Source organism: Siphateles boraxobius, unplaced genomic scaffold (assembly GCF_051911475.1).
Source record: "Siphateles boraxobius isolate OS27281-9 unplaced genomic scaffold, OSU_SipBor_1 33, whole genome shotgun sequence".
Taxonomy (NCBI): Eukaryota; Metazoa; Chordata; class Actinopteri; order Cypriniformes; family Leuciscidae; genus Siphateles; species Siphateles boraxobius.
Genome location: NW_027508953.1, coordinates 3,115,292 through 3,140,637, shown reverse-complemented (window position 1 = coordinate 3,140,637; position 25,346 = coordinate 3,115,292). Strand labels below are relative to the sequence as shown.

The following is a 25,346-nucleotide window of genomic DNA, read 5'->3' as shown; positions in this document are numbered from 1 at the left end:
TGATTTGTTTCGTAATCTCCAAACCGACAACGTAATCAACGTATGTTGCTCTTAAGGACCGTGAAGCTATTGTATGTCGTGTTGACTGTGATTATCATAATAGAAACGTGTGGTTAAAGATTGTATGGACACATTAGGGTTTTGTTGTAGCCTAGTAATCGCTAGGCTATTCTATAAAATAAATTAAATATTAATCTGATTATTTTTATAGGCTACGGAAGAAAACCAAGCATTAGTTTGTGTTTACCTATAAAATGGTTATAAATAGCCTAATGTAAACCCACCTTTTGGAAAAATTCTAGGGAGATTAAATGCAACAAATATTTTTTCAAACCAAATACAAATAGTAAATGGAACCGTTAAGTCCTCGGAATGTTAAAGATGATTATTATGATTCAAAATCATAAAAATCATTCAAAATCACAAACGTCAGATTCCTTTCGATTCCCATCTCTCAACACATTTCGCGAGAAACTGCAGCACCTCGGACAATTCCTCACCCGCCCCGCCCTCAGGGAATGATTGACATCTGGGTATCCGATATCTCACGAGCGGCACCAGCTACATCCAATCAACGGAAGATCTGGGACTTGCAGTCGTTGCCCGTGGATACAACAGGGGGAGCTTCAAAGCGGTTGTTTACAGTTGCGAGCGGCAGTCTGACTGGACGGAGGCATCGACATATTCCTGCAGATGGGCTAAAGACAAACCATTTGGGAAGCGCATGGACAGTTATCTTCAGCACAACTAAAAAAAAAAAAAAAAAAAAAAAAGCCAACTCCAGGTTATGTTGCAGATGCTTACCGACAGCTAATAGAATCCCTGGGTTCTTTTCATAGTACGACTGGTGCGCATTTTGCCTGGGTTGCTTTAGGACAACAGCAGGATCTAACATTCTCTTACAACTGACAATCTTTTTGTCGGACCAAACTCACTGGGCAAGATGGATAACGAAAAGTACTTGCCAGAACTGATGGCGGAAAAGGATTCTCTGGACCCGTCCTTCCAGCACTCATTGCGTCTTCTTGATCAAGGTAAGTCCCGCTGTCTCCTGTCAAACTATTCGTGTCACACCTCTTAAATTCCTCTACGCGATGTTCTGTGCGTTTTGCGCGATCACTCATTGAAATACTAAGGAGATGATGATTATGATGAACTGTTTATTTGGTTGTCCTATTCGCTTATTGTAACATATTCAAACATACCTACTATAAATATATGCATTTGTACATTGTGGCAAGCCGTTTTAACACGAACTAATTTTTAATTAGAGTAGCCTAGCCTAATGGCGGCTTTTTTTCAGTTTTACTATCAATTCATTAGGCACTAGTTATTCCAGTAGTGGATATCTATCTGTTGAATTTGTTGTTGTTGAACCACTACTTTTCTATTGCATACTAGTACTTGTTCCTTTGCTTTAGTCACAAATAGTGTTGGTGGTAACAAATAGCATTTTTCTTTAACTATTTGCTAGTAGTACTAATCTCATAGAAACTAATACCCCTTAGGTATTAGTGTGTGTTCATATTGTTTCTATAGTAATATATTGCATCTTCCTTTACCTTTTTTTTAATTACAATTGAACTGCAAACTAACCTTTACGTGACAAGTGAAATAAAATGTAACAAGAAATGTTACTAGTGATATTTGGGTTAGAGTCTCTCTGGATATGCTAATGACTAAATGTAAGGGAGAATGCAGTAATCTAAAGAGGAAGCATAAACATACTGGTTTAATTTTTTTTCATATGTGTATTTTTCTGTTCTTAAGCATGTTCATTCCTCAAGAGCATGAGCTCATTTGCGCTTCTCTCAAGCAAGCAGAGCAGATTTTAGTCTTGACTCTAGAGAGAGAGCGCAGACTCATTAAATAATCCGTTTTAAGAGCACTGCACAGAACCAATATCATTGATAACGAATGTAGCAGGTGCAGTTATTCACGTCTCTGGATTGGATGCAAGACTTTTGGGGCTCTCAGGCAAATAAGCGCTGAATGGAAAGTGTGTTTAAGCACCAGAGAGTTCCATCCAGATATTTGTGTTTTAGAGTTTTGTTTTGGCCTTTGCATTCAAATGCAAAGACATAAACATCTGTCCATTCTACTTATCTTTATGAGCAGCTTAAAGAAAATGTTAAAGGGATGGTTTGCCAGTTGGTGGGAACATTCATAATTCAAACAAAGACTCGCATGTCCGTGAACATGTTCAGAATGTCGGTGTTGCATGGAGAATGTTGCATGAAAGTAAGTCTGGCAATATAGGCAAAATGTCATTGATTTATTCCAAACCTTTCTTTATCCTACCAGTTAAAAAAGTTTGGCATGCCATAGCGCGCTCACTTGCAATGCACATTGCTGTCATAGATGTGCGCTCCATCTCTTTCTCTCATCCGAATGCTCTCTGTTGCAGTGTTGCACAAGTAATAAGTCAAAGTTATTTACTCATGAACATTTTTTATGCTGTTGCTTGAGATGTGTTCCTCGTCGTGCGATCCAATGAAAAATTCCACTCGATTCACTGGGCAGAATGGGCTGTAGTGTCTCCAACTAAAACCGTAGAGCTTTAAATCTGGTGAACCAGTGCGTAAGAGAGTCCGTTTGCAGCTTTAGGCATGATGCAGCCATTCTTCAATTAAAGCTGCACTTATGCAATAGAATGTGTTCCCTGTCTGTTACTCTCGGTTGCACTTTGCCCAAGGGGGTGACTGAAGGTTTAGGAGCTCTAACACTAAGGCATATGAGGTTTGATAATAAGTTGCAGAATCAGCATATTGTGGAACATGCTCTTTCTGTGCAACTGTTCATATATAAATGGGGTATGGCATTGTGACTGTTGTTTGAGTGTTAAAGTAGTAGTACAACCAAAATGAAGCCATTTTACTCATGTTGTTCCAAACCTGCATGGTATTTTTTAAACCAGAAATATAGAAGTTTTTATTTTATTTGTATGCTGTTTTATTCTTTACGGCATTGAATAGTGAACACGTCAAGCTCCAAAAAACACAAAACAACAACAATAAATAAATAGATCACTATAACTCATCCGCTTTGTTGCACAGAAAAAAATAAAATTGTAACTGGGTGGTAAATTTTGGGTGAACAATTTCTTTAAGATCACAGGGCTGATGAATATGTGCAGGGAATTGTGTAAAATCAAATAAAACATTTAAGAGATTTAAATTAAAGAGAGAACAAAGTTTCACTTTTTCATAAATGTAGTGATACTTTTTGATGATTTTTCCTGTATTCGATATCCAAAACAATATGTCTAATAAGGGTCATTCCAGTCTAGCTTTGCAGCTTAAAGCTGCCAAATGCAGATGTCATTAAACATCAAACCTGGCTCATTTCTCAGCAAAAACGGTGTGGTCTCTCTATCTCTTTCTCAAAGCCACATCAAGATGCCAGCGTGGAAGATATTCAGATGAGTTCTGTCGACAGTAACCGAGATTTCTGCACAGACCGCTAGGGTTTGCCGTGAGGACGGTGCTTCTGTCAGAGTGAAGAACCGTGGGGTATGACCAGCGTAGCGGATAACATTTTTCACACTTTCACACTCAGCACTTTTCTTACTTATCACTCCATCTTGCTTCCTTTCACTTTAAATTGCAAGCCCTTTTAGCAGGATATTTTGAAGTTAGAGGCATGATGACAGAAGGACAGAGTTTTAACCTCTTTTCAGTTCTTGAACAGTTTCGCTTACAAAAATGAAAATGAGAGTGGGAGCGAGAGAGAGAGAGAGAGAGAGAGAGAGAGAGAGAGAGAGAGAGAGAGAGAGAGAGAGAGAGAGAGAGAGAGAGAGAGAGAGAGAGAAATTGAGCAAGCCAGGAAGAAAGAGACTGCTTCATAAGTGTATTTGCTTGTTTATTAAGAAAGATGCAATTTGCAAGTAATTAGCTAACATCTCTCAATGTTTTATTGGCAGAAATCAGCATAGGCGTCCTGGGGTTTGGAGATGTTTGCGTGGCTGCCAAATCTTGAGAAAAACTTGCGCTCTTATCTCCAGTATACTACAGATGGCTCATGATGTCATGTCGAGTAGCTCTCATCTTAGAATCCTTAACTAAATTATGTAATTGGCAGGAGAAGAGGAACACAAAGAGAAGCAACTTACAAATACACATTCACACATGCATTCACACAGTTTGCAATGCTACACAGGCCGCTAAACAATTCTTAACTGGCTAGAAACAGATGCAGTGGGAGTTTTATTAAACCAGCGCACACAAACAGCCACCAAACTCCATAAATCCCACACAATCTTTTTACTTAAATGCTTTAGAAAGGCCTTTCTTAAGAGAATGTGAGGTGCTAATTAGGTATTTAGTGTAATTACACTGCATTAAATGAACAACGGATCCATAATTGGGTCTCAGAAAAGTAAAATTGAATGTACCAGTAAAGACTTAGACCACATACCTGTGATTACTTGAATTATTTGAATTTAGTAAGCAAATGTTTTTCTGAAGATGGTTGTGTATGTACAGTTTTGCAAGTTTGGGTGTCACTTGATATACATCATGAATAAATGCATAGTAAATTATGCCAAATTTACGTATTTCAAGTGACATCACCAAATGCATGAGGATGATTCAATGTTGCACACTTTCTACACTTTTGGACTTTACAGTACTTGAGTGCGACACTTAAAAAAAAGGTTAGTTTTTAGAACTTCCACATTAGACAACTTGCTTCTACATTATTGAACTCAAAATATCAATGCAACGATTGATGCAATTTTGTGAGAAAAACAGTCAGCAGTAATTTTGCATGGGCAGATAGCTGTGCTTTACCCAGCGGTCAATATTTAGCTGGTTAGCATAAATTAACTTCTGATGGTTTATTCTGCAAGCATATACATTGAAAGTATTTCATTATATTATAGTAGATGTTTTAGCAGTGACAGATTATATGTGATGGTCTCATGTAGGGCTGCAGGTAACGATTATTTTGATAATCGATTAATCGGACGATTATTATAAAAAGTTTTTACAAAATTCAATTTGATATTTTGTTTATTATAACTAAATAAAACCCTTAATCAGGGTATTTATGTGTGAAAAGTGTACTTTTAAAAATGCAAAAGCCACACATTGAGTTTTACTAATATAATCTTTAATTTTGACATTTTAAACCTTAATATATTGATAAGTTAAATATAAAGACCGAAAACAAGCGTGAATGTAGTAGAGCCGCAGTAGGTTGCGTTTGAAAAACAATTAAAACTTAGTAAAAGAGAACGGAATGGAGGTACGCAGCAAGCTAACAGGCTTGATTAAAAGGACAGGAAAAATGATGCATTAGTGCACAAGCATTCACTGAAAACAACTGGCTACAGTGACTACAAAACAATCTTTTACTGCTGCTGTTATTAACTGCCTTTATATTTAGCGCTTCACTTTGTAAACACCGTTTTAATTTAACCTATTTCTGCGGTAGCGCTATTTTAATCCATCACTTATGTTGCAAGCGAACTGATTGCCCAACCTGATGCTCGAGACAAAACAGATCTAGTGTGACTGTCCCGAAGTTAGCAAACAAAGCTGTTTACACAGTATTACTGAATTAAACTATACTATACCATTTTCACATCTTCATATATTGAGGATATACAGTTTTTGCTTATCGTGCTGATGTGTCACCTTCATCCGCGACACCAACATGTTCCCTCTTCATGTGTTCGTGCATCTGTGGTACTTCCATGCCACACAAACTCAGCTTTGCATAACTTGCAGGTTACAATCTTCTTTGCTGCATTCAATGTAAAATGCCTTAAATGGCAGACTTTTTTCTGCTGCCGATTGATCTGTACTCTCTGCCATTTCGCGTGTGACTGTGTTGTCATGAAAGTGACGCCATCAGTAAACGCTCCCCGTGACGTGAGCAGACCAACTAATCTATAATGACTTTCGTTGACTACGATTTTCATAATCGATTAGTTGTTGCAGCCCTAGTCTCATTTACCAGCTGAAATCCAATGGATCACTTTCTCCAGGTATTATAGACCATCTTGGTTTTGCCATGTTTATATCATATCCCAGCCACCGTTTACCCAGAGGAAGGAGAAGAGGAATCCTTTAGCTCATGCATGCTGCATCCCTGGTTGAAGAATAAACAAATGCTTGTGCAAAATCCCCAAAACACAGCATGTGCTGTGTAAGATGGTCTATAAGATACATTTAAGATTCAGGAAGGGACATTGATTCCTGCTATGATAGAGAGTTCTGTAAAAAATGTGTTATTTTCTCTCTCTTTGCCCTTTGGTCCGTGGCTCTGGTCTGTGGCTATATGCCGGCTTACAAAACCACCCACTAGCAAACAGAAACAGCGCCTGGCAGTGCATCAAATGCCTTGTGAACAAAGATAGATAGAGACAGTTAGAGAGACAAATTGCAAGTAGAATGGCACTTGATTGAGATAATCGCATTAATATCTTATCAGTGTACGTGGATAGCTGTCAATGTGAGTTTCTGACCTGAGATCAGGTCGGATTTTGTTAATATCACAGTACTGGAGAGCATAGGATTAGGATAACTGATCTAGGGTCAGATCTCATGAGTATAGATGCTCACAGGCAGAGTGAACAGATCTTTACAATCTCTTTTCCATTTTAATGAGTGTGATGACGGGTGCTAAGATGATGTCATCACTACCGCGATAATGACAGCATGTGAAATCTTTATTAACTGTTTGTGGGCTTATGTTTCTTTACATTTGTTATTTATGGTTTTGTGTGTCTGTTGACTATGGTACGGTTTATTAGGTCTATGATATAATTGCTTAATCTGGTTTATTATTTTATAACATGCATTTATAATAAGTTTAAGATATGCTGTTTGAGTTGATTGCAGATAGGTGTACATATCAGCGGTCATACAACATGTTATGTATTCTATATAGTTGCCCTTTTATGTATTTTTTCCCATTAACCACACAGAGACAAGTTAGTGATGTATTTTTGTTATTTATTATTTCAAATCTGTATTTATCCCCACATGGCAAACAGTTACCTCACATGCTGTCTACTCACCATATCCTGTTCCTGTGACTCCTCAAAGGAGGGGCTGGGATCACAGCTTCCCTTTTTCTTGTGTTGGCTTAAACCATTCTTATTAATAGGATAGGGAACTTAACCCTTGGTGATGTAGTATCATAGATGTCTTATGGTGTTTACATTTAGTTTAAGTTGCCGAATGAGTTTATTTTGTTTATTTTTGGAAATTAAATGGTCCTATATTTAGGCTACAAACTTTTTGATATTGATGCCCCTGCAGTTGGTACGGTCTTGGGTGTAATGAGCCTGTCCTAGGCTATATAAGACAGTCTAAACTGCACTTTGGGAGGTAAAAGATGGGGTCATATGGCTGAATGTAGCAATTTGTTTTCCTTTGGTTTGTTGATACCTCAAAGTTAGCACTGATTCCAGTGTTTGTTTATTTTGTAAATATATTTATTTTTGGTTTAATTTCATATTCCTCATTGGCATATCATTGTGACTATGTGCACCCCTACTTCTTTACTGGCATTCAATAAAAATCTTCTTTGGATGATGTGTGAGTCCTGAGCCTATCTACCACCTCCCCTTGGTCTCTACGGGACATGTTATGACAATGAGTGACCTTAAAAAAAAGAATGACAACATATCTTCAATATGGACGATGCATCAAGTATCTCTTGAATATGTATTGCTCTCTTTTATTGCAGTGAACAGATGTGCTGCTATCTTGAAATTAATGTTTTTTATAGTTTGGGAGTGATTTTTAAATTTAAAGATTGTGATTTATTAGATTTGCATGCATCAGAGGGATACAACAATAGTGCTTTCACTACAAATGAATGTAAACCAAATGCAACACGACAGTAGGATGGTGTGTTTTCTGTGTATGACTCAGTTTTTTTAAAGGGCCCCTATTATGCTATTTTAAAGTTTCCTAATGTTGTTGTGGAGTCTCCTACAACATGTTTACATGCATCAAAGGTAAAAAAATGTATAATTTCCTCATAATATACATTTGGACATGATCACATTTTCACTGAATTTTCAAATGACTCGTCAAATGAATCAATCCCTCTAAATCCCACCTTTGCGCTAGCTACTCTGCTCTGATTGGCCAGACAGCTCAGTCTGTTGTGATTGGCCTACCGTGTACAGCGCGTCGAGAACAAAAACGCCCATTGCCATAACAACGTCAGCTCTGCATGTCCTGAGGCTTCCTACACTGTAAACTAAACACAGTAACGAACAATGACCTTGATTTGACCATATTAATGTGAGCGCGAGTCCGATGATGAAACACTGTTATTCAACCCGAACCTCCATCGCAAGGACGACTTGACGTTTCATAGTGATACACTACTCAGTTTGAGGTACATTATAAGATGTTGCAACTGTAATTCCTCACCATCAGCATTAACAAGTGCATGTTTTTTACTTGTATACTAATTTATTTACCGAGTATTTTTCTAATATATTGCAGTGAATACGTGGAAACTGTATCAATAACAGTGCATGTATGCAATGTACATTAGCCGAGCTCTAGAGTGAATGATCTGATGTAACATAAACGTTGGTAAAACAAATAATTCCTCAAAGTAGTGAGAACGACAGATAATCTGCATTAATAGACAGAGTTTTAGGTAAAAGTGGCCCACAGCTGATCAGCAGAAGTATTTCAGTAATACAGTAATAATGAGAGTTAGCCAGTTAGCTGGAGACCTACACAATATAAAGCTCAAAACTAATGTTTTTGAACACCATCTTTCAAGAGCAAGCGGTTTGCGAATCCTGCATTGAACTCCGAGATTTGAGAAGCTGTCATCAGTAAAATAAAGGGAACACAGCAAAAGTTTAGGATTATACTGCTGTGATATCGTGGTAAAGATGAATTTTAACCACTGATTCTTCACATGCTCATCCTTAGGGAGTGAAAAATAACTGTCTGTACCGTGTACCTTCACATTATGGAGCACAGCGTCTTCTCGACATGATGCTGTCCAGTACAGGAATCAGCTGAAGTGCTTGAGGTTTAAGTTTCCCTGGTGTCTGCGCGTGCAATACATGGGCGGGCAATATACGGGCGGCCCATATACTAATGTTTCGTCTTGACATCACAACGAAACGGCTAATGACTCATTTGGAAAATGATTCATTTCATTGACTCAGAGTCGACTCTTACTTTTGAAAGACAATAACTTTATATACGGTGCACTTTCAGATTTAAAACTTTGCAGGATGTTTTCATTCACTTAGAGCTATGTTGCACACTACATGAAAGGTCATTTTCAAAAATCCATAATAGGGGCCCTTTAATTATTCATATCCTTGTAACGAATTGCCAGAAGTTCGCATTAAAAATACCTTACTTTTTATAATCTCATGCTATTTTTTTTAAAATCTGCTTTTGCTCTGTAACTTCTTGATCCTGCTTAGGCAGCTAATGACAAGTTATTATTGCAGGATGTATTTTACCGAGAGGATTTTAGACACGCAGCAATGCACTTGCTTTACCTCTGTGTGAATTGAGAACTGTTTCCTTAGAGACTTGAATTGTTCCTCATAAAATCTAATGACTGCTCGTTAACTGCAGTCAACACATATTGATTTTACCCTTAACATCTGATTAAGGTTCCACGTTATGTCAAATAAATGACTAGACGCCAGTGTAATTTACTGGTTTATGTCTTCACGTTGTGCTGGGTATGTCATTTCTTGCACCATTAGCAGCACCAAACAGGTTTACACAAATAATGACAAGCTTGTTTTCCTTTACTGAGTCCCACCCTTAAACTCATGGCGTTGGCTGAGCCGATGTTACTATTTCCTCAAACAAACAGATTGCAGGTGCTGCTAGTCGTGCAGAAATGGCGGGGTTTCACCTTTAACAATCAAATAAATCAATTCAAGTATCATGAATCAGGTTTACAGGACTTTTATGAGAGGGAGTAGTCCGTGCGTGTCAGATGTGACATTGTTTTCAGAATCTATTTTTACGTTCGTATTTACTAAAATGCAATAGATGTTTGTGCGTCACCTCAGATTACTCCTTCCCGGTCTCAAGACGCAGTCGTTTCGCGGCTCGTCTACAGGTATAATCATCTCCAGCGGCCCTTGCGTGATGGGATGGGTGATTTTAAAGCATTCTCATCCCCCATAAAACGCAGCGATGTGGAAAACGTGCCACGCTTCTCATTTTCTGTTTGACGGTACAGAAAAAAGCGGCGTTTTTGTGTCTGCGTTTGTCAGTCTCAGCAGTTTCTATGTGGGGGGCTTTCTCAGGTCAGCTCGAAAAACAAATGAGCCTGGATTCTCAGACGCCGAGCTTTGATTCGACACGACGGGTCAGGGATAATGAGCCGGAGCGTGTAGCTGTGAAATACTGTCTCTGTGAGTTTGAGGACGAGAGGCACTCTGTTCCCCCTCCCTTCCTCTCCACCTTGCCCTTGAGAACTGGAAATCTGTAACGTAATATGTAGCGGTCTTACCGAACAACCTGCGGTGACCAATAAACCCCCTCGACTGCAATATTTCCATAGGCTGCTGTGAGAGAAACTGAGTCTTTGTACAATTCACCCAAAAATGAAAATCTTGTCTTCATTTACAAACTCTCATGTAGTTTGAAACTTTTCTAAGACAACCCCTTATTTTGGCTACATACATCAATGTTTAAAAGGGGGTCAGTAAGATTTTTTAGGGCAGTAAAGAATTTTATATGTTACAAATAGGGGTGTAACGATACCCTCATGACGTTTCGATACATATCACGATACTGAACTCACGATATGATATTATTGCGATACTCCAATGGTAAAAGGTTAACAAAAAATATACTGTTGATTAAAATGGTAAATTTGGTATTACATTGGGTGTGTAAATGAATAGGCTTGGACTTGGTGTTGATATCCCAATGCACAGGACCATGGTGACACCAGAATAAAAATATTTATGATTCTGAAGCTGAAAATACAGAATTATTTTAGACGAATATTCTTTTTACTGGTATAAGACATTTGGCATTATCAGGACCCACAAATATTCCCAAATTGTATTATTATACATTATATTAAACATATAGAGTTTAATGTACTGACACTAAAACTTTTTAAAATGAAATTTTATTTTGGGTGAACTATCCACGATACATATTGTCACTATCCACGATATTGTAGCATTTTTGTATTGCAATATATTGTGACACGTTATATTGTTACACCCCTAGTTACAAAATATTTATATTTCAAATAAATGCTGTTCTTTTGAACTTTCTATTAATCAGAGAATCCTTAAAAAAAACAAAAAAAACATCACAGTTCCCTTAACAACATTAAGCAGCACAACTGTTTCCAACATTGATGATAAGAAATTATTCTTGAGCAGCAATTCGGCATATTAGAATGATTTCTGAAGGATCATGTGACACTGAAAACTGGAGTAAGGATGCTAAAAATTCAGCTTTGCTTTCACAGAATAAATTATATTTTAAAATATATTACTTTAGAAAATAGTGATTTTAAATGATGTTTTATTAACAAGGTTCGGGAGGAGCGGGTGCAGATAATTAATCCAATCAGCACAAGTGGAGATCAATCAGTAATCAACTCAGGACAAGATAAATAACAGCAGAACCCACCTGTGTTTTTTGACGGTTTATCAGCATCCCACCTCCACCCCATCTCCTCACTTTTAGTTCCATCTCTAGTTCCATCTACTCTTACCAACGGGGGGAGTACTCTGGGTTCGGGCAGAAATTCCGAGCTTGGAGCCATCCACCCTGACAGCACGCCAAGTACGCATAACCTTTACCATAATAATTATATGTAGATGTGAAATTGTAATAATATATTTCACAATCGTACTGACCCCAATTGTTTTGTAGTATCTGCATAATCATTTTTTTATAATATTACATTTGATTTATTTAAAATCTAAATTCATTAAAATACTTTATTTCTCAAATTTCATATGCACGAGAAGAATTTAGCATGTCAGTGTCAATTCTGAAACGTGAAAAACAGTGACATTTGGTGATTTAGTACTTTCAGCTCTAATTGTACTAAGTTTAAATCCATTCTGCATATTTAACCAGTCTGTAGATTCCGTCTGGGTTGACTTCAGAAGTCTTAATTCTGTCAAGTGATGATACAATTGTCATTTTTTGGTGAACTGTTCCTTCGAATCACACATGCTTGCTTTGCTTTAGGATGAACATGACATGGGTTCGACACAGCTAATCAATCCCAATCTGTGCTCAGGATTGTTCGGTACTTACATTAGGGAGCTCGCGGTGAGGCTGTCTGGCAAACCTTCAAACCGCGGCACTCTAATGTTAATCTAGGCCACCAATCCACCCCTGTGGTGCTCCCCTCCTCATTTATACGGTATTAATCTTTTACTGCTGCAGGATGTTAATGCATCGCTCAGAAGAGCAAGGGACAGTACAACAGCAGCCCTGGATAACAGAGGATTAGAGAGACACTGAGTGAGAGAGAGAGAGAGAGACTCCGTTAATCAGTATGTCTTTGTGCTCCGGGCTACAGTTTGAATAAGGCCGCACTTCTCCGCAGGGACAAAGTTATTTATGAAGGACTGCCACCAAATTAAATTTCAAAAGACAGGGAAAAGGCAATAGGAGCACGAAATACAGGATGAAATTGGAATTGTAATGGGTGAAAGAAATAGGAGGAGGGAAAACAAGCAGGAAAGATAGGAAACCAATAAAGCTAGAATGAAAGTAAGATGAGAAATAGAATATGATAGTATGTAAATAAGAAGGCTCTTCTTGGTGCTTGTGATTGCTGTGTGACTGAAGATGGCTCTCGGAGACAGACAATGTGGCGGAGACTCTTATAGCTGGCAATGGGTCCAGATTCGTCGGACTCGCTGGGTATCACCGGAAGGCGGGACACGCTTGAGTGTGATTTCAGAGAGTTCTGTGATCTTCACAGATCCAAAGGTGTTTTTGTCTCTTTTCCCCATGCAGGGTGTTTCTCAAATGCAGATGCTTCCAAGCTAAAATCTCTGACAGTACTCACAGTATGGGTGTGATTTGTTAGTGTATTTGTGTGTTGATGTTTATAGTGTGTGCGTTACATTGACACAGTGGCTGACGTTAATTCCTGTTAAGACGTTTTTTCTTTATTCTGAAGAAGAACAACAGAAGGAAGATCTTGAACCACGTCTGAAAGTTTGAGTTGTGATCAAAAATACATTGGAAGTCTACTGAATGTGAAATTAATAGTTCACCTTTAAAATGTTTGTCTGAGTTGAGTTTGAATCTGGATCATAACAATTGTCAAATTGCCATTTCCTTTCCCTTGTTTCCCATTATTTCCTGTCATCTCTCCACTGTAGCTATTAATAAAAGTGGCAAAAAGGATTAAAAAACAGATTTGCTGTATTTTTTTCCCTCACTTGTGTTGACATATTCATTTTTTATAATCGTAGTTTAGTTTAGGTTAAAAAAAAAAGTCTGTTCCACCACAATATGCTATGCATGTTTACACAACAGTTCATTTCATGTGTACAATATGCAGTCCAACAGCACTGGAACTATTAATGTTTATCACTTGTTAGTATTTATTCCAGACGTCAGTCTGTGTATTAGTTGTAGAGATCAGTGACTCTGTAGGTTATATTGTTACACTAGTAGGTGACTGTCTTTAGTGAGTCACTGAATCATTCAATCATTTGAAATTATTTGTTTAAATGCTGATTCATCCATGAACGAAACTAGTGACTTTAAATAAGTCATTGATTCATTCAATCAATCAATCAATCAATCAATCAATCAATCAATCAATCAATCAATCAATCAATCGATTTCTTGATAGATTTGTTGCACTTCATTCAGGGATGAATCATCACTAATGCAACCGCACAAATATATTTAAGCCATCTTTATATAGCAAAATTGTGAAAATCAGCGGCTGCATTAATGATGATTCATCCCTGAATATAGAGAATGTCTATTCATGATATTCATTTTGAATTTAAAATTAATTTGAACTAAAAGTGAAAGAGATATGAAGTGTGTGTATATATATATATATGTTATAAATGCAGTTTTTCAAGTCATACACAACAGAGTGTTTTATTGTTTTAAGCACAAATCTAATAAAATGTAAAGTATGGATTTAATACAGAAAGAACAAACATTGATTTATAACTTTATCAAGATATTCTCTGAAGCCAAGTAGATTGACTTTTTAAAAAATGTTTTATGTTTTTTGTTTAAAAAATGGTTTTACTGCTAAACAAGACAAATACTGATTAATAGCATTTTTTCTTTTGTCAGTGAAAGTGCAATATGATTTTCTGCTCAACGAATCTAATATATTTTAATAATGAACTGTTTTTAAACTTGTGTCTGTCTAATCAGATGAAGAAAGAGCATGTGAGGATGAGATAACGCTTGTAATGGTCAAGGAAGGGCCTTGAAAAGTCAAACCTCTCTCTCTGTCTGTTTCCTACGCTACACTCTGCACATTACCGAATAACTTCTCTTTCTACAAAAGCCTGAAAATCCACTTAAGTTTCATTTACTGATATCCTGTTTCTTCGCCTCTGTGCTATTAAAGATTTATGCCCCTCCATAACCCGGCGAGATCCTCACTTTTCCCCATTATACCCTATAACGGTGTGTGTGTGATGTCGTTCCTCTTGTGGATGAGAGTCTAAAAGCTCTGCAAGAGAAGCTTTATGCTGTTATTTTTTTATTTTTATTTTTTTATACAGGCTTGCAAAGAGAAGAGGAGCTTCCTCTGTCAATTTCAAATGGCTCCTGGGGGTCTGGTTTGCTCTGCTCTAAAAACATGATTACAGGGCATTTTTCCTCTTTATAACATGGTCAGTAAAATCCAAAATAATTATTGCAACAATTATACACTTGAATTGTTGGCCTTGGTGCTGATACAACACTTTTGAATGCTAATGAATCATGGGTAATCCAGATACAGACCATCTTGTGTGTATGCATTTTCTCACAGTCTTTAATGGGGGCCATTATTCTGCTCCTGTTTTCCCCAGAAGTCCACGTATAATGCTTTTTTGTGACCATTCTCCACCAGCTCTCTGACCCTGTATATTAAACAGGCTCTTTTTGATGCTGTACCTTTAAGAGTTTTGTTTTTATGGATAACCTTAAAATAGGGCAGGTTAAATAGGTATACTGCATGTGTTGATGTGTCTTAATGAGCTCATGGTTGTGATATCATAAATATAAAGATTTTTGAATGAGTCAGTTTTGCACTTTAGTTTCCATGGTTTCAGTAGATCTTTACATTGTGCATTTTAGAGCGAAGGTGAATTCCAAACTGCGTTTTTGCGACCTTGAAGGGCACTTTGGGAAAGGGATGCCATTTGCCATTGGCAACTTGCGTTCACGTCTCAGCTCGAGGTTCAGGCTTATTTGTTTATTAATTATATCATCAGCGACTAGTCGGCGTCGACTCGACTTTAATCACTTAAGCAGGGGACACACTTAACAACTGTAAGGCCGATTATGAATGTAACTTGATACTTACGACTGATCATGCCCAAACGCAGCGAGTCAGAGACAGTTGCGTTCAGTCGGTGTTGACAGTCGGTGTTTAATATCTGTTCCAGTCAGTGGAAACAGTCTGTAAGTGTGTTCAGTTCAGTCTTAGAATGTTTTAGCTAGTCGTTAAGTGTCCCCGGCATTAAATGTCGACTTAAAAATATCTGTTACATAGTATTCACAAAACAATAGGCGAAAAGTCCTCAGATGACTGAATACTTCTGCCGAGATTCTGAAATGTGCATACGATGGACACTTTACTATCCCATGAGGCCATGGAAGAGGGTTTATGAATGGAAGTGAAGCGACGCAACTGACTCTGGTAGGTCACGTGACAGTAACAACATGGCGGATGTAGTGCGTCCGAATTGTATTCACACTATCCATTCATACTGTATAGAGCAGAGACGGAGAACATTGGTTCAAGAGGATGAATACTCACCTGATTGTAGCCTTAGTGATCCTGAAGACATTGATTAGCTTGTTCAGGTGTGTTCGATTAGGGTGGAAGCTAAAGTCTGCAGGACAGCGGCCCTCCAGGACCAACGTTCCCCACCCTTGGTATAGAGCGTACTTTTTGAAGGTCACCAAGTAAATTCTAATTCTAATATAGTACTCAGACAGATTTCGGAGGCAGTGATTGTCTTTAATTGCTCCCATTGTCAATTGCGGGTCCAAACGGCTACATTATGACACACAAGTGCCCTGCTCCCTCCAAAGTCACACTTCAAGGGCTCTGCCCTTCGGATTGAGTAGGGCATAGGGATGCTCACTTCCGATTGTAATTCACACTATTTCTACATAGTACATCAGACTCTTATTTCAAAAGAGGAAGAGAAATCCTGTTCTTTTTCCCCATAATTGTGCAGCTTTTCCAAGTACCACTTTTTTCAATGAGTAGGTTTGTGTTGCAATCATAGATAGACTGTAAAAATGTATGGACATAGTGTCCGTGACGTCACCCGTAGGATTCTGAAGAGCATTTTTGAAGCCTAAAGTGGGCGGAGCCGGCCTTTGTCATCTTTGTTGATGATGTAAAGCCAATAGTTAAAAGTTCCTGTTTTTGCGCTCCGAAATATTTTAATAGTTAAAAGACATAGCTACAAGTGAGACTATGTATCGTGATTCTGTACTATTCTGCTAGTTGAAAATGTATTATGCAGTAACTTACAATATTACTCTGAGGGTGTGTGTGTGACAGTGATTTATGTGCATACATGTCAGTCACTCTTTTTTTACAGTCTATGGTCAGTCAGCGTGTTAAATAAAAAGTTAAATAAGCATACCGGTAGTCTCTTATTTCAAAAGAGTAAGAGAAATCCTGTTCTTTTTCCTCATAATTGTGCAGCTTTTCCAAGTACCACTTTTTTCAATGAGTAGGTTTGTGTTGAAATATCTTTTTTTGTCAACTTTGTATTGTACACTATTGTATCGCACCTTTGTTTGAACCTTTATTATTTATAAGAATTTTATGAAAACTCTTCAAAATGGTTTTAACGATGCTATACATATTAAGATGTTTCTAGAATGAAACGCCTCATTCATTCTGTTCATTCATGCTGGAATAGCTGCAAAATGCTAGAAAGTGGAGCAGGCTTTATGCTAATAGGAATGTGAGATTTATTTAATGCTTCATTCTTTTTTATTAAATTGACAGTGTGTCTTTTACCAACCATTATTAGATTAATGTTAGATATATAAGCCTGCAAAGAAACCTTTTCATTTCAATTCAGATTTCCACCATAAATATTGTTTTAAAGCAGCTTTACAGTCGATTGTGCCTCACAACCCCCCAGAGCGAGCTAAAGGTGACAGTGGTGAGTAAAAGGATCACAAATAAAGGTATGTAAGGACATGAAAGTAGGTTGCAAGGAAGATAACTTAGAAATAGATAGCCTAACCCTAACCCTAAAATAAATAAAATAATTATAATCAATCTTATGATTGCCAATTGTTTTTTAGAAACCTGAATGAAACAGTAAAACAGTTTCTTGTCTTTACTTCTGAAATATTATTTTGAAAGCCTTTGGACTAAGGTATACATTTAGTGTCAATACCAAGGTAGCAGAGGCCTGTATATCATACAGAATTTTTGCTATTGATCCAAACCTACTACTGTATTCTGCTCTACTCTTTTTCTGTAATACCACATACAACTTGGCAGTGAAAGCTCACCAGTGTTTTTCGCAGTGGGAGAGACCGAGAGAAAGGTCTCTTATATCAGTTGACATAACCAGCAGGCAGATGATCATTTTGTCTTAAAGGTCACAGAACATACTAAACAGCAGCTCCAGTATTATCGGAGCAGCCGATTGTATTTTATTCGTATTCGCCCACTGGGTCTTCAGCTGTATTTTATGGCATGTAGCTGTCTTCCATTTAGCGAGGTTGTTTTATTTTACCGCCCTGCCTGACTCTTCATTTTCTCTTCCTTTCTCTCTCTCACCTTCTTTCTCTCTTTTTAATGAAAGTCTTCTTGTTCCTCATGCTGTTTACTATTGTTCTCCATTCAAGCCATTTGAGTCCTGACCTGCTGTTGGGCTTGGTTCTCGTTAAGGTTGGCACACGCTTTGGGTCTTTTGGCTCGTTACCTCTATGACCCCTAAGCAGGTTTGGTCGGTGTAGCTCATTAAAGACAGCAGTACGCGCTCACCCCTCCTCTCCTCGTCGGTTTGCTTTCCTTGTCTGGAAACTTTTAACGGCAGGCAGTCTGTTCTTTTGCTCGCTCTTTCTCTCCTGCTTTTGTCTGAAAGCTCATTAGCTAAGATGTCTTGGTGGTGCTGAAGCCAGCGAGGGTTTTCAGACCAGTTGCTGAGTAAAGGGGAATTAGAACTACCTGAAAAATTAGCAGACATGCAATTAAAATATACATACTGTATATACCGTATATACACACTGATGAGCCAAAACCAATAAGACCAATTAATACCATTTGACCACCTGCCTAAAATGCTGTTTAGCAGGAGATCCTTCAAGTATTGTAGTTTGCGAGGTAGAGCCACCGTGGATTTGTTGACCAAACTTGTTGGTCCAGCACAGGCTATCTGTTAATTTGATTTAATGGAGCTGAGTGAACATGAACTAATGATGAACATTTGTATTTTTTTGTTAACAAAAAATTATAAATACTTTTTAGCTTTATTTTTTTATTTCAGATTTAGTTTTAGTAATTGTAGTATTTCATCCTAAAATTAATTCGTTGTTTTTTTTACTTTTTATTTACGGTTTTCACCTTTAACTTTTTCATCGATAATTTATTTTATTTCAGCTTAATTTGAATGAATAAAACCAATTTTTAACAAGTCTTAGTTAACAACCGTCTCAAACTGTGATTTACTCAAGTAAATGAAGACATCATAGCTGAAATGATCATTTCTTTATGACATCCGTTGTGTTCGCACCAAGCTTTTCAAGCTGTGATTAGAAAAGAACTGAACATTTCCATTGATTTCGGCTTGAAGTGTCGCATCTCTTTCTCTGGAGACATGATTATGATTATCCTGCAGATGCTGCAGTACATACACGCAGCCCAAAGCTCCTGTGAGAGCGATGTAAGTGAGAGCTTGCTGAGATAAGGGAGATAGATGCCGTCCTGGTTATAGATCTGCGGTTGAGAGGTGTTGAGACACTGGGTCTAATTGCAGCCGAGGTGTGATTTTACTTTGCTGAGGTAGAGGAGAGAAGAGGATGTATTTTGGACAGTAGAAAAAAGATGTCACTTTATTGTACTAACACATAAAAATGCAGGAAAAGTAAGTGACCAACCACCATCCCACCCATTGCGAGGGCTATATATAAAATGAAGCATTCAATTGACGATTTTTGTTTCCTTGGAACATTTCATTAGAGTAATTTCATGGTCCTTTCTTGTCTCACAACTTGCAAATATGAGATTTTTTAGACAGATGTTTCAGCGTCTTGTTAGAATTAAAGTCCCCTGCAGACAATAATTTTATCCCTTAAAGGGTCACTCCACCCATTTCAACATTAATCTTTATTGAAAGTGGGTTATATATGTAGTCGAAATGTAAAAGAAATTTTGAATTTGGTGCCCTCTTGACCGAGAAAAGACAGAAAATAACTTTGGGGCGCATTTGTATGTAAGACAACAACTCCCACAATGCAGCTCCGCAAGCCACTCCCACTAATCCAGAACAGCGCAAACATCAGAGAAATCACTCTTCCGTCTACAAGAAAGCTAGCTGCCAAATGAGTTTGAAATTCATTTCACAAAAAATGTCTAGTTAGTTGGCTGTGGCGAGCAGGACGAGGGCGAGGGACGTGAGAGGACGACGCGAGTGATAATGAATGACACCTGTGCAGCGGTCTCATATCTCTCACGGAGGAGCGGAAGCACAAAAGGAACAGGCCTGATTTTATGTTTTGTTTCTGTTGTGTGTGGCCAGCTGGCTTATACTTTTGTTTTGTATTTGTTTATTTTACTATTAAAACGTTCAAATGTTCGCCGGTTCCAGCCTCCTTCTTCCCACAACAACGAACCCCGTTACATTGGCAAACTCATTAGTGAATTACTCGTTTGTATTTCTTTCTATATGGTGAATTATTGCATGATACCTGGATGTTCAGTCAGGCGAAACTAGGATGGTTCACATCACAACACAAACGTCCGTGTGGTCGTCTGATTCAGAGATTTCGTCCAGGAGAAATTGCGATCGTTGAAATTCTCTGCAGCAGACAGACTCTATCTGTGTCCGTAGCGCACAGCGAGAGCACACGCACCAGCAGCCCGCCTCAGCTCGACCCAGTCCGGGCTCCTCGTCCGCGACAGGCAGCCGCCTCCTGATCCTCCATCAGCCTCAGCTGCTCTTCACTATATTGCGGCTCGTAAAGATAGCCACGAACAGCGGATTCGAGCAGCAGAATTTCAAAATCCTCTATTCCATATCATGTTTAGTTTCTTCCGTCATTGTCGTAACTTCCTATATCCACAGCGCTTGTTAGCTTAGCTTATAAACAAGATGGCTGATATTGCTTTCAGTATCTGCAAGTGAAGTCCCACCCACTGATCTGTGATAGCTCTGTTAGCGCATTAGGCACAACCCCCTATGGGCGGGTTTGAAAGGGTGGGAATTTGTGCTTGTAGTCTATACAGAAATCTCCCCTTTTTACACTTCCTCCTACAATGACGTCAAATGACGATTTTTGCGTCATTGTAGGAGGAAGTGAAAAAGGTAAATAGTAGATTTCTCTCGTCTCAGGGGAAAATGAAAGAATGTCGACGACCATTCAATAGTATGACTGGTTGTCTAACAATGGACCTCTTAATGCAAATGGGTGGAGTGTCCCTTTAAAACTCATCTTTGATCACCAAAATGAAATATTTAAACCTTTTTGTCCTGTGAAATTTTTTTTTCATGCCTTAAAATAGTTTGAATGTAACTCTACACCCTTGCTTCATTTAGTATATGCAGATTCATGAATATGCAAATTAGCCCCGCCTCCACTCACTCACACCAGCTCAAAGATTCACTCGACCAACTTTACTTAAGTTACTGTAGTAAACGCTTGTAGAAAATTAGCTCTAAGAAATATTAATAATAAATAATAACTTGTTATAATTGATTATGAATATTTGTATCAGTTAATTGAATTAACTTCATCAATGTTTGTCCTGTGAACACTCAGTGTTAATTGTTTATTAATTCTAAGAAATGTACATGGGAAATGTCTTTCTTACTTTACAGTATTACTAAGAGCAAGTAGTCAAAATCTATGATTAACCCTCAAAGGGGTTTTTGGGGTCCTTGAAGTGTTCTGACATGCTCTGACATTTGTGCTTTTTTCAGTTATTTATAAACATGTTAATGGCAAAGGTGTAAATTCACTCTATATAACACAAACGTGGCTACCGTAATATGTGAGCAACATGTATGTACATGTTTGTATTTCTTAGAGAATAATGTTTATGCGTGGTTATTGAAAAAACTAAAACTTAAAGTGTCTTAAATAAGGCCACAAAACACATACTAAATATATGTTCACAAGACTTTTGACTAATGAGTGTTGTTGCCTAGAATTTTTGCTTCAAAATGATCTGAAAATCATCCTGCCTAATCATTTACACAAAACAATGCATTGATTTAAATTTTATAAGACACCTTTTGTTTGGAAAGGCAATATGCGTGGAGGCGTGTTCACACCTGAGAAGACAAAGGCCGGATAATGTGCCACATATATAATGAGATGCATATTAATTAGCCTTTCACACAGGTGTGTCATAGAATCCCAAAGAACGCAAGGACAAAAGAAATGATCTATATATACATATTTTACAATTAGAAATTGTAGCCAATTACAAATAGGTTACAATTACAACAACAATTACAATTTTAACAATATTTCAAGTGTATTGCTTTGTAAAAAGTATACATTTTATCATACGTATTAAAAAAGGTAAGGATTCATTAGTTTGAATATTGGAACAAACACTATAATAACATCTTAGTTAATAATTCAATATACCTACTTTATTTTTGACAAAACATCATACTATAGCAGGGCTCGACATTAAGGCTTGTCCGCTTGTCCGGGACAAGTGGATTTTTTGTAGGACAAGTAGAAGAGAAAATTAGTTGTCCGACCGGACAAGTTAAATTTCAAACAAAATAAAATGCCATGTTACTTCACGTTATGTGCCACTCGTTACGTCTATTTTACAGATTTAATTTTACAGATTTGAAACGAAGACATGTCCTGAATGTGAATGGCCTGTGAATGTCCTGAATGTGACTCGCAGAAAGACGCGCACCAGTATGATGCGCATGCACAGACCGCGCGCCAGAATACAGTTCTCTTTCGCGCTTGAACGAACATCAACACACACAATTAAGCCAAAATGTCATTTGTCGAGTATCTTCATAACACAAGAGCAGTCTTATGATGGACATAAAGAGTTGTGACTCGTGAGAGAATGAGGCGCGTGTGAGATCCGCGTCTCTGTCCACAGCGGCTGCTCTTAAAGGGCCAGCTACCAATAAAGTGTTCTGTCAGTAAAGTTAATGAAAGAACAAAGGGAACAGAGAAAATTACTCACTGCTCTTGACTAAAGAACTTGTGTAGCTTTAATAAGGAGTAGTCTATATATAATTTATAATTTATGCTGCGCAGACTGTTTGATAACTTTATTCAATTTCTGTATATGTCCTACCTGTTAGACAGTTCATTTTTATCCAAACATCAATGGCTTATTGATCATTATAGGTGTTATCAATCATTTAGTTGTTATTGCTAATTTCAGAATTATCACTAATCTGTGTGTGCATTTGGTTTAGAACCAAACAAGTTGACTCATGAAACCATTTGTTTATTATATCGCAATAGCATATCACAACCGCAATATTGATCTCAATAATAGGAATATGACATTTTCCCCAAATCGTGCAGCCCTAGATAAAATTATAAATCTTTACCCGGACAAGTGAGTTTTGTGCATGGACAAGTGAAACATAAATTTACTTGTCCGAAGGACAAGTGCCTCAAAAAGTTAATGTCAAGCCCTGCTATAGTATATTTAACTATGAGCAGAAATTGGTGAAAAAAAGCTTACCTATTTAATGTGACAGTAGTCTTTTTTTACAGTCAAAACTTTATAATCTATCCAAAACTAATCACAAAATCTTGTCTAAACATTCATATTTAGTCTGTAACATATTGTGTATGATATATTAGCATATACATGTGAATTTTCAGTTCGTTGCTTATAAAGACATTTTATTTCAACATATTTCAGTCTATTTTTACTCATCTTAGTAGGCTATAGCAATACAGTTTGGATGTGTTCATGTAAACATAACGTTTACTAATGTAGGTGCGAGAGTGAATGAACGGCACAGACGCGCTGTATAACTGTAGTAAACAAAGCGCACGCACGCCTGTGCCGTTCATTCATCATTTAGCCTACACACAGACACGCAATTCATATTTAAACAGTCTTTTTGCGGTTTACAGTCAGACACTATTCAATATCGTGATTACAACAAAGCACTTAAGAATAAATGACTTACTACGTCAGCTGGATCCGTTGCTCCTCGAAATGAAACTACCAGCACTTCTGGTACATTTTCCAGGGTTATTAGATAGTATTATTGCTCACAGCGTAGATATACGCTGTGTACACGGCTGTAGTGAGATACTTACTAAACACGATGTGTTTTATAATCCAGCTGGTGGGCGTTGGCATGTTTGAATGGCTTGCCTTAGATAATTTGCGTTTGAATACGGTGCGCTCTCCGTGGGCGTGGCACATTAACGCGTGATCAGGTATAATGAGCTGGAAAGAAAAAGACTGACATCTCTCTCTATTCATACAGATTACATAAACTGAGAATATTTGTTTTTTTATATAAATTAATTAATTTAAAAGAAGAGAGTTCAAGCTTCATTATGGAAAAACACTCATGCCTGTATGACAAGTATTTGCGGAATTACAGTTAATTTTCGGACGCATTTCAGAATGGACTTAACTGACAGAGAGAAGGCAGAACGCGCATCATGTTTGTTTTTCTTTATTTGGCGAAGAGCACAACACTTTGTTTTTATTGTGAGTATCCACAAAAAAAAATAGACACTTATCAGGATCTAATGATGTACAACACTTAATATGTAAGATCAAAATCAACAGAGTATTTTGAGTTTCTTTTGCACTGATAAGAAAAAAAGCGAGACTATCACGCCCGCGTGATAGTCGACCTCAGAGGGTTAAACTTGTCCCTCAAATCTGATTGGTTGATCTGAAAGTTGTTCCAGGATCAACAAAGATGTTGATCCAGGAACATGTGGTACTTGGTGAAATCATGTTCTCCGTATTTGCTCTGGAGAGCAGAACAGCGGCATAGGGATCATCGTCGCCATATTTGGGTCCACCAGACCCTCCAGAGGCGAACCCAGTTTGGCGAGTTTCACCATTTGCTCCAGGAGCTGCGCCTGGTTGACGGCCGCTTTCAGCGGTTACTTCCACCTGGCCCGCGCCCAGTTTGATGACCTGTTGTCCCGCATAGGAGCGAGGATCACCCTCGCCCTCACTCACCTAATCTGTAATTTATTTTTGTTTTGATGATAAATGGAGCCAGCCTACTACAAAAGTGATTAAACTGTCCTGCTATTTATTTTTCTCCCACACAACACTGTCCAGACACGAACTAGGTTCTTGCACTAAAGTATGTTGGTTGTCTTTATATTAGAACAATAATGCTTCATATAATCTAGATTAGATATGGAATAAATAGCATTCAATACAAAATTAATGTCTCATATATTAAAATCAGGTTTTTATGTGATAAAATATTTACTTCACCACGTGACAGCAGCAAGCAGGCTCCTGATTGGTTAGCGCGGCGCGGATTGACGCAGAAGTTCAGATTTTTCAACTCGGGCGGCAGACGCGAATTCGCGTCAAATGCGTGAATGCACAAAAAGCACTAAATAAAATCATTCTACCCAGTTGCGCTCTTCGCCTCATTCACGCCACAGGAATTTTTTACGCGTGCAACGCGTCTTTGCATTGACTTAACATTGAAATCACTTTCGCCAGATGCTCTATTCGCGTCTGGTGTGAACGCACCATTACATACACATACAGACATGCATACAGTTTACCAAGGGAAAGCTGAAGCAGAGTACAGTAAAGCAAGAAGTTATAGCATTGTTTGAAATTCAGCAGATCAACAGCCTTGAGCAAACCATCAGTTTAGTTCTAACACGCCCTTCTTTTAAAGGGGGTAACGATACTTAATCTATCAAATGATGAGACTAAGTTTGACACGTGCATGTCTCACCCATTTGAATTAAACTGTCCTG

At 37.9% G+C, this 25,346-nt stretch overlaps 1 protein-coding gene across 2 annotated transcripts in view; it reads left to right on the top strand.

Moving 5' to 3' along the window:
• The first annotated feature begins 524 nt into the window (after positions 1-524).
• The window catches only part of khdrbs3 (KH domain containing, RNA binding, signal transduction associated 3), a 152,309-nt gene continuing 127,487 nt past the window's right edge, over positions 525-25,346 (top strand). Inside the window, exon 1 of one of the 2 annotated variants that reach the window (XM_077195034.1) lies at positions 525-1,034. In XM_077195034.1, the coding sequence (XP_077051149.1) occupies positions 944-1,034 (91 nt within the window). In that variant the 5' untranslated portion in view covers positions 525-943. The remainder of the gene's footprint in view (positions 1,035-25,346) is intronic. The other variant, XM_077195035.1, reaches the window with a different exon arrangement.